This window comes from Xenopus tropicalis, chromosome 7 (assembly GCF_000004195.4).
Source record: "Xenopus tropicalis strain Nigerian chromosome 7, UCB_Xtro_10.0, whole genome shotgun sequence".
In the NCBI taxonomy this organism is placed as follows: domain Eukaryota; kingdom Metazoa; phylum Chordata; class Amphibia; order Anura; family Pipidae; genus Xenopus; species Xenopus tropicalis.
The window spans coordinates 86,733,270-86,743,981 of NC_030683.2; the positions used below are offsets into that span (position 1 = coordinate 86,733,270).

Sequence of the window (10,712 nt, forward strand, 5' to 3'; positions counted from 1 at the left end):
GCAGCGTACATGGTCAACATCTTCTTACCTACTGAAGACACTTCGGGTCTCTCCGCTGATACGAACCTGCTTGCGCATGCACAGTTGGGGGTAGCAGGAAATCAGCTTCAACTGCGCTTGTGCAAGCAGGGTCCGTGTCGGCAGTGAGACCCGAAGAGTCTTCAGTTGGTAAGAAGATGTCGGCCAGGTATGCTGCTGCACTACTCTGCATTTTTAGCTAGGGGTTAGTGATAGGGACAGCATTTAAACTTAAAATCTATGTGCAAGGGAGAGGTGAGGGGGGTCTAGGCAGTGAGAGTTAAGGGAGCTTTTAGTGCCTGGGGGTATAGTTCCTTTTAAAGAAGATCAAGCAGTTTCCAGGCTGGCCGCCGGTTTACATAAAAAAACAGCATATGGAAGCGGATCCGCTGATCTGCACCGCTCTGTGTGGCAGACATGGATTCGCAGATAATTTCCGCATTTTGCCATTGGCGAATTGTTTTGCGAAACTTCTGGGAAAATTTGGCGCAACAAAAAACGTTTGTCAAAAAAAGTCCTGGTCACATCAAAATAGGCGTGGCTGCGCAAATGCGTTTTGCAGATTTCTTGCCATTTTACGAATTTTCCTAACATTTCACAAATTTTTTGGCAAAGCGAAATGGGACAGACTTGCTCAACACTATTTATAAACCTTCCAAGTGTTCCACCATGAATAAGGGAACAGACCATCCAGGCACAAATATACAGATATTAGGCATTACAATGAGGTTCTCTGACCATTTAAAAGCCTTTAAGACAGGTCATGGAACTCCAAGGTAACTTACTTATTATTTAAAGGACTAGGAAATAATAATACACTGATCGGTATTTTAGGCATCCCTCCAGTGTACTAAATCTCTTGCTATTTCCCCCTTGGGAAAATCTGCACTGGTCTGGGTCTTTCTAACTATGCACTTTACCACCACTTACTATCATTTTCCAAGGTTTCTTGCACTTTATTCAGATTTATATGTGTAAACTACACTAAAATGTTCCTATTTTATACTGCACATTTCTAAGTGTTTGGCAAGATAGTAGCATGGTGCATAGTTAGAATGATACCCAGACCTGAAAGCATTAATTGGAACTAATAACACAACAATGTCCATTTATATGCATATATTTTCCAGAAAATGTATGTCTCTTGTCTATTACAGAGGTTATATTCTGTTATTTTTTTTGTTGAGTGATGTAATGCGCATAAAACTAATAAGCCAACCTGAATGCAACCAAGATAACCAGGGTGAGCAGTGATCTATGTCTAAATACTTGAGTTATAAATACATATTTAAAATTTTATTTCCAAACGCCACTTTTTCTTATATATATAGATTCAGACCCCAATACTCAGTGAGCTAGAAAAAAAAATAACCAGGTTGTTATTATAACTAAAAATCATAAAACTTAATTATAATGCTAAGTACAAAATTACATCTGGCCAGAATACATTAAGGGGCACATTCATTAAAGTACGAATCCGGATCACGAAATCTGATCATTTCTGATGATTGCAAAAGTCACGAAAATTCTGTTTGTTTGAATACGAAGATTTTGTACTTTTGATCCGAAAGTTCCGAAATTTTCGTATCGAAACGATCGTTTGCGAATGGCGATCCGATCGTATGAACGATCGTAGACTTTGAACCTTCAGTGCATGATTTTGGAAGCCTCCCATAGGACTCAATGGCACTCTGCAGCTCCAACCCGGCCCAAGGAAAGTGGCAATACCGAAGCTTGAATGAATCCGAAACTTCTGTACACATTGCAACAAATACAATTTTGTTGTACAAATTGTTGCGCAAATTGACGAAAATATCGCAGAAAATACGCAAAAGTTGTAAACTTTAGAAAAAATACGAATTTTTTGTAATCGGACCTGTCATTCTTTAATGAATGTGCCCCTAAATCACGCCCCATTGCACCAACTTTCTTAATTATACCACAGGCACAGATTTAAATACATACTAACTCTGTCTATATTCATATCAACGTTTATTTTGTTAATAATTTTGATCAAACTCCTCTGGACTTGGGGTTTTCATTAAAAGGTATCTCGCCATAATTTGGATCTGCTAAAAATCAGTAAAATATTGAATAAACCCAATAGGCTTGTTTTGCTTCCAATAAGGATTAATTATATCTCAGTTAAAAACAAGAACAAGGTACTGTTTTATCATTAGAGAAAAAGGAAATCATTTTTAAAAATTAGAATTATTTGTTTATAATGGAGTCTATGGAAGATGGCCTTTCCGTAATTCAGAACTTTCTGGATAATGGGGATCTCATACATGTACACTCTTTTTATCCATATATGTAACTTTTCCCTGCAATTTGTGTGAATCGCTAATTATATCCTGCATACCAAACAGTCAGAGGAATCACATTTCTGGGATTCTGAAACTTTATCAGCGTAAAAGCTTTTCCAAAAATTTGTGCTGCAATTGCATGTTGGAACTGAATATCACTGCAGTACACATCTACTATTGTAAGTGCTTTACTCATTCTCAAATAATCTGAGGCTAAAGAAACTGTATAGTAACGGAAAGGAAGATTTGTGCAAAACAAAAGATTCAGTGACCCAAATTTACATGAAAAACAAGGAAGAACCTTTCGATTTTCCCATTGTTTTCACATTACAAAGGGGACTTTTCATTTCATAAAAGCCTTTTGTTATAGTGTGCATAGGGGGCGGTAAATACTGTTGGATGGTGTCCTAATTATTTTCAAATTCTATTATATAATTATTCCTAAAATACTAAAAATAATACATATATTTAACATGTATACAGCCAGTTTTCAAGAATATACTTAGTATTGATACCCTTTAGCAGATAAACCCGTTTAAATTCCAATAAATACAGTATGTAGAAAAAAATGTATGCTTTTTATATACAGTACCTGAATAACAAATCCTGCATTGTCATATTTTTATTTTAAGGCACTGAAACTCAAAACTACATAATGTATGAGGTTTGCACAAGTATTTATTTTTGTACTTTTGCAGTGTGTGTTTGCACTTAAGTGTGAACTCGGCTGCGGCCTATTTTTCCAGACAGATTTGTGCAAGCTATTTGGAAATGTATGGGCTTGTACACTTCGATTAGCAATATTTCTCATTTGGTTAAGATCAGGACTCGAAAAGAAGAACTAAAGTTAAAATTACAGTGGGGTGCCAAAATGTGAGGCACACCCCAATAATTATACTTCACTACCTGATACTCCAGGCCTATGCTCCTGTTTGCATCAACCCAGGGTATTTCTGTAAAATTTCATCATCTTTTTTGGCTTCTTGCATCTTTTTTGTTTCAGTCCGAGTAGGCACATGCGCAGTAGAGTGAAACTTAGACACAAAAAAAGCTGTGCTTTCTTTTCCACTACTGCACATTCTCCTGCCCGTGCCCAGAGAAAAGACGGAAAATTGCATAGACAAGTTTCTACAGTTATACACCTGGTTGGTGTAATTTCTGCACAAGCCTGAGCTACCAGGTAAGTTATTATAATCACTGGGGGGTACCTAATATTTGCCATCTTATACAAAGCCGAGGGTCAAATGGAGAAATACCATTAATGGGGCCTAGCATATGTAGTTTTGGTTGGGATCACTGTCCCGCTAAAAGAAATGTTCTTTAAGCACCACTTTTTAGCAGACTGAAAAAAGACATTCTCATTGGTATTCCCCTGTATCTCTGTATTCACCACCCAATCCCTAAATCCTAATAAAAACTAACTTGTATTACATTATCTAACTTTTTTACTGTATTTGAGTTTTCCTTTTCATAGTCAATCAGGTAGATAAATGGCACTGATCAAAACCACTTGGCAAAAGTTTAGCTCCAGGTTAACCCAGTACCAGGTCAACTGACAACCTCATACATACAAGTTTGTAATTTGTTGAACCATTGTGTTTTTTATTTTTTATTTTTTGTTTTTAGTAATCAAATGTAGTTTGATCATAAAGTAGCTCAGCAGAGGGTCATCATACCTGGGCACAAAAAAGAGCTTACAAAAAAAAACAAAAAAAGGTAAACTGAAACATTGTCATTTGTTGGCCTATTGTGTCTTTTTCCTTCTTTTTTGTAATCAAATGTGTTTTATTATCCACGTAGTTCAGCAGGGGGTCTACATACTCGGGCACTAAATAAGAGATTACAAAAGGAAACCAAAAAGATAAACAGTAACTTCCAAAATCTAGAGGAACCCCATAACAAAGCTAACACATTTTTATTACACCCCATTTCCATAGAGCTGAAGACTGATTTTTATTGCTCTTCACAAAGAGAAAGCCTGAAAGAAAATATTTCAAGCATGATATTGATTCTTTAAATGGCTTCTTGCACCCAGCAGTGATCCAGTCTTAGATTTATTTCCCAATTCTACTACCCTACTGTACTATTTGTGGGGATTTTTTTCATCAAGAAAAACCTCTGTATTGGCACACCAAGAATATTCATGCTATGTCCATCTGCCTAGTCCTATCTTAAAGATTAACATTCAGTAATGCTGGCTGCAGACACTGCCACTCCCAAAAAATCTTCTTTCAGGTGCTGTCTGCCACACAGGTGACTGATCTTCAAAACACTAAAGGTGCCCATACACGTATTGCCCCGATATTGCCGCACCTACGGGTGGGCAATATCGGGGAACATGTAGGCTGATTTGATCATTTGGCCCCGATCCGACTAAATGTTTTAACCTGCCCAATTGATATCTGGCCAATTTAAGGCCAGATATTGGTCGGGCATGCCCTTGTTCTTGCCCCTACACGGGCCGATAAGCGGCCGAATTGGCCCAAAGGGACCGATATCGGCAGCTACAATCGTCCTGTGTATGGCCACCTTAAGGCTGATGGCAGACGAGGCGTAGGGCGAATATTTTCAGCAAGCGGAAAAGCACTTGCTGAAAATACCGCCCCATGCCTCCTACATGTGCCTGTACCCGAATGAACGAGATACGCTATTATTTCTGTGTTTCCCATGTAATAAACAGTTTTTTCACAAAACATGAGCGTGTTTTGATTACTGGAATACATTGCTAATATATCTACATGTGCACTATGCCACTTATAAAAAGCAGCACTCTAAGAATCACTCCCACTCAAACTAAGTTATCCCTGACTTTTTAAAGGAGTTACAACACTTAGGGGCACATTCATGAAAACGCGAGTTCGAATCCCCAGATAAATTCGGATTGGATACGATAATTTCTTAAGATCGCAAATATCACGAATATGCTTACGAAAAAATCATATTAGTCATGATAATATCATATTGGCAATCTGAAAGTCACGAAATTTTCGTATCTGAATGATCGTAAAATGCAGGAAAACCTTTCCGACTTTGATCCTTCTGTGCATGATTTTGGAAGCCTCCCAAAGGAATCAATGGCACTGAGTAGCTCCAACCTGCCCCAAGGAAAGTCACGATACCGAAGCTTGAATGAATCCGAAACTTTCGTACTTGGCGCGACAATACGATTTTGTTGCACAAATTTTGTCGCAAAGTACGAAAAAGTCGCGCAGGTACGAAAAAGGCGCCGAAAATACGTCGTCAACGTTCTCGATCCATTCCCCAAGATTTTGAGAAGTAACCACTTTCTCTAGTCTCTGTTGAGGTTGGCCCAATAAATTTTTCCTTGATAACAATTAATCCAAAACAATCAGTGGTTAGGTGGCGGGCCCTAACAAATACTAAAAACCATAAACAGCTTTCCAAGATGTTGCACTTTTTTAGAGGGCTTCCAGATGATGCATTCAAGACAAACCAGCCTTATAATCCAATAGTAGCTAAAGGTGCATTTCAAATTAGATTGACTGCAAATCACCATTTTGCACGATAAATCACTTATTTCAGATGTTTAAAATAAAAATATTTTTAAGACAGGTTCCAAGGCTTTTGTCCAGAAGCATTTTATGTCACTTTAAACTGAATAGATAATTGATATTGGTTACCAATCTACATAAAAATGTGCTTACCATTTTATTTTCAAGAAAGAGTTTTATAAATCTTTAGATAATCACTTGAGCTGGTGAAATAACCACATCTATTTAGCAATTCCTGGTGAATATGAAAGGACAGGGGGGTAGAGGATTTAAGCATAAAGGCCTCACACTGGTTTGGAGTTAAAGTTACTGACAAGTTCTTGCCAATGACAGATCACAAAAAAGGCCAAACATTTCTATTCTTCAGATGCCACCCCCACATAACCTACATCCCAGCTCAACAAAACCTTCTGCTAGCCCTACACCCTTGCTATACACTTCCGGCAACTCCACATCAGTCACAATGGGCTGGGGGATGGTAAAATGCTCAGATAGGCTGGTGTACTGTTTACATTTGCATGCCAAATGATCAGACCATAATACTACCCCCAATGCCAAGATTAACTGAAGAGTATAAATCTCAAGGATCTGCAGAGTAAGGGTATATAGGCATCAAAAGTAGAACATAATACTGAGCTGTGGGTGGGTAAGGTGTCAGGTAGCTTGAAAAATAACAGTCTCTAGGGCCCAAGTCTGAATCAAAATAAGGACAACACTCCAAAAGAGAAGTGGTGTTAAACACTGTGCAACTGCTTCCAAAAACAGTTTTCCCTGAAGCTTGAGTACTCGTCAGTAGATTATTTATAGGGGCCTAAAAGCAAAATGCAATTTGGCATTACTATGCAGATAAATGAAACAGTTACATCAACACAAGGCCCAAATACCAGTTTATAGATGCTTCCACACAAATAAAATTCAATAAATATTTAAAATAAAATTGGTTGTTTTTTTTTTTACTTGGACAGAAACATTTCAAAATGATCTGATGTAAGCATTTGTAAAATAAACAAACAAAACAAAGACTAATTGACATGAAACTGCGTGTTCACAAATTAATATAATAGCTTGTTTTTCTTTAAAATCAAACCCAAGGGAAATGTCTTGCTGTGTCTGAGGCTGGATTTTTTTCTTAACAACTCCCTGCAGACAGATGGTTGGCAGGTGCTCTAAACTTCCCTCCCCCACACCAATCAATTGCTTGATTCTTTCCACTATTGAATATTTTTTAAGAATATAAATTCAGTTCATATTATACTATAATACATGTGCTTGCAGCAAGACCTAATCATGAACCCATAAAGGCTCTCCAATATTTTTTATTCCTTTTATACATTCAGAATAGTAACTACAGCATTAGAATCAGCAATGATGAGCATTTTGACATTATTTTTTATGCAAAGCCATAAGGCTCAGGCCCAGGCCGGCCAGGCATAGATGAACCAGATGTCCTATTTAGGTCTGCATAATGTATCTGTCCTTACTTTATTAGTGTAGTCCTAGTTATGTCTTTTTTGCACAGCTGCCCTGGCTTGAAATCACAGGAGTAAAAAAGAGAAGAAAGAAAAAGCCATCTGCTATGCCAATAAATCAGTTCGGAAAAGATTGTTCTAAAAGGCAAAGAAAATGAAGACACTATTATTATGCAGGGACAAGTGGTGGTAGGGAGGGAGCACAAGGTCAGACCCACGGTGTAACACAATACATGAAACAACCTTAGTACCCAAAGGACCAGTGACCACTTTTATTTTCATGTTTCATTTTGTTTTGTCTTTTTTTTTAAACTTGAATTGCAGGTTATACAACATAGGTCTGGAAGCAAAAGCTTCAGCTATTCTCTTTTTCTTCTTGCTCCTTAAAGATGTATCTAATGCACTCGAACAAAACACAATAAATAAACACTATATATATATATAGCTTTAACACAGGAACATTTCCCTGCCGAAATCGTCTTATTTGATTTCTGGTCATCCATTGTAATAGGTACCACACCTATAAATGGGGTTGGGTTAATCGAACACTGAGCTATAGTAACAAGAAACAGCAATAAATAGCAGGAGGGGGTACAGCTAAAGAGATGATGACTATCCCCCAAGGAGGGGAGCCGAGGGACAGCTGCAGCATTGCCAAGGAGCGAAAGAAGCAGGGCGGAAGGTTGCCCTGGGAATACGCGGTTTCCCGCCCATGGTGCTCGCTTCTGATTGGCTGGAGGCCTCGGGACACTATGCGCGCTCCCAGCCTCCACCCTGCGGGCGCGCAGCCGCTTCCGACTGTTAGTTCGTAATAATGACAATCACTGTGAAACAGTGGCTGCTCCCTTACTGCTCAAACCAGGGAAGGGATTCAGCGCCACTGACGAGACTGTTCACTCTATACAGTAGCGGGGAATGTGAATGTAGCGGCTGTACCCAGCATCCCCCCCCCACACACACCCGAATTAGACGGGCGCTCCCCGCTGTGGCCCTACTACCCCCCTCAGGGTTTAACATCTGCAAACTGTAGCAGTGGGGGTTCTGGCTACAGGTCCATTGACGTAATAAGTTCTTACACCGCTGCCCTGAAAAAATGGCATCGTAGCTTCAACGACGGTGAAAAACTGGATGGTAACAGCGCTAGACCAGATTGGCAGCATGTACCCGCCCAAAGCAATGGAACCGTGTCCCACCCCCCATACTGTATGCGCTAAACATTGAGAGCAATTTCATTTAAACCTGTTCCCCGTTCACTCCAATATCCAATGCAAGGTGCATGCCATTCAGAATGCTACACTGCAGTCATCTGCAGCCTGTATCGCCTCGGCTCTTACTGTACTACAACTCCCAGCATCCTTCTGGCCCGAAGGGTGTAGTATAACTACAGCTAGGGACTATACACTGCAAATGACTATATTCCCAAACAGGCATTGTTTAATGCAAGACTGACGTTGTCCCTTGGGTGTATAGAGCCAGAGCATCCTCGAAAATGAAATGCTTGTATAACTTTACCTATTAAAACTGTTCGCTATTGTTTCGCCTAAGCAACCATTGTTAGCAATAGGAAATGGAGCAGCCAATGCAGTTTGTAGAAGCTGTGAGATCAGCCACACATACTGTACTCCTGCATTGATGGGGCTGCCATCAGATTTACTTGAAAGCACATTCATAGAGGATGCAGGGACTGGGATGCGAGGGTGTTTCCAATCCTACCCACTTGCTCAAGCTATTCTTGGCCAGGGTACCATCTATGCTCTTAACCACCAACTTCACATTCCATGCAGACATCCCAGGCAAAAGGCATCATTTAACTAAAAGGCACTGAAACCACAGGAAGCGTCGCAGGTTTCTATTTATTGCAGCCTCACATCTCTCAGTCGTTTCATTTAGAAGCCACAATGATAGCTCTGCTGCTGGACTGAAACAGGGTGCAAACGTTAAAAAAAACCCACCCACCACACAATGTGGGAATCCAGAAATAGCAAAGCCAAGCAAAGGCATGAGCCATGCCATCTCATTGGGGGGGGGGTACAGAAATATTCATAGGCATTTCAATAGCCATAGCTGTATTCGCACAATACAACGGGCACTCGGTAAATAACCACCTCCCATCGCCAGCAAAGAGCAAATACATCGCGATACATTGTATCCATTTAAACATCCAAGCATAAAACAATACACATTCCATTCAAACGCCTCATGTTTCTCCCTCCGTAGTTTTTTTGGTGCCATATTAACATCTTTCATTAAAAAAAGGCTTACGATATTCAATGTGTTAAACAAAAGGCAGAGTAAAGGCAGGATTTCTACCTTTCCATCACCATCTATTTAAATTCATCAAAAGAGATAATGCGCATTTCTGATTTTAAACACAAAAAGAAGCCACCATTGTGTATGCCACTAACCCAAAGCCATTCATAGATTTATTGGAAGACATCAAAACAAAGCACCAAGGGGGGGGGGGGGGGACTACTATCTCCTTGCAAAATCGGCACATCCCTTGCCTTCAAACGTAAAGAGAGGGAAAATGGAAATGTAAAAAGAAAATGATAAAAGCACAATGACATTAAATACCTGCAGTTCCTATGAAATATAAAGTCCAGATGAGATCCTTAATTTGCAGCATTGTAATTCTGCAGGCGATGGAATTTCTCCTGCTGCTCCTGTTAGTAACAGAGGGTCCAGAGATGACCATAAGCCTTTTTTCTTCTCTCTCTCTTTTTAAATCCCCCCCTTGCTGCAAATGCTGTACCGGACCAACGATGCAGGTTCTTGGTGCTGTTTTGCAGCCTGGATTTTGCAAGGAATTATTTTTTGGAGTGGGTTGCCAGCTGCTCTGTAAGCTGTGTGCAGGCACTGATCACAGTATGAGTGACAGCCTGAGCCTCAGCACACCCCCAGCAAGCAGACCCGATCAATGCGCCCAGCCAAGAGACTACAGTTGGTGTCTGGATGCGAGAGAGAAAGAGAGCAAGAGAAACCAAACCGATATCCCTCCGCAGTCTCTGAACAAATATGAGCGAGCATCCACCAAGCTAACGGAGGGAGAGGGGGAGACTGGCAAAGATCATACAGCAGATGTTGCTGCTTGGAAAAGATGGCATGGATTTTTTTTCCTCGTACATCTACTCCTTTTCAGAAATGAGTGAGGCTAATAGGGTGTATATACCCAGAATCACTTGCACTGTTTTATATGAAACAATGGCAGCTCTAGTATGGGTGTCTGACTGCAGATCTTGTATTGTTTTATATTATAATTTTTCAAAATTCGTGATATTTGGGGTTGATAATTCCAACATTGTATATTATCATCTGTCTATCCCTCTGTATTGTGTGCATGCTATTCACAACGTGAAAAACTCAACATTATGCATTGGATACAATACACTTGCATAAATAATGCAGTA

The 10,712-nt window shown here is 39.7% G+C and overlaps 1 protein-coding gene across 8 annotated transcripts in view; it reads right to left on the minus strand.

Moving 5' to 3' along the window:
* ncam1 (neural cell adhesion molecule 1) overlaps positions 1 to 10,323 on the minus strand; it is a 151,638-nt gene extending 141,315 nt beyond the window's left edge. For 2 of the 8 annotated variants that reach the window (XM_018095957.2, XM_031905820.1), the window contains exon 1: positions 9,880 to 10,323. In XM_018095957.2, the coding sequence (XP_017951446.2) occupies positions 9,880 to 10,000 (121 nt within the window). In that variant the 5' untranslated portion in view covers positions 10,001 to 10,323. The remainder of the gene's footprint in view (positions 1 to 9,879) is intronic. The other 6 variants (XM_018095959.2, XM_031905822.1, XM_018095958.2 and 3 more) reach the window with 4 other exon arrangements.
* Between the last annotated feature and the right edge of the window lie 389 nt (positions 10,324 to 10,712).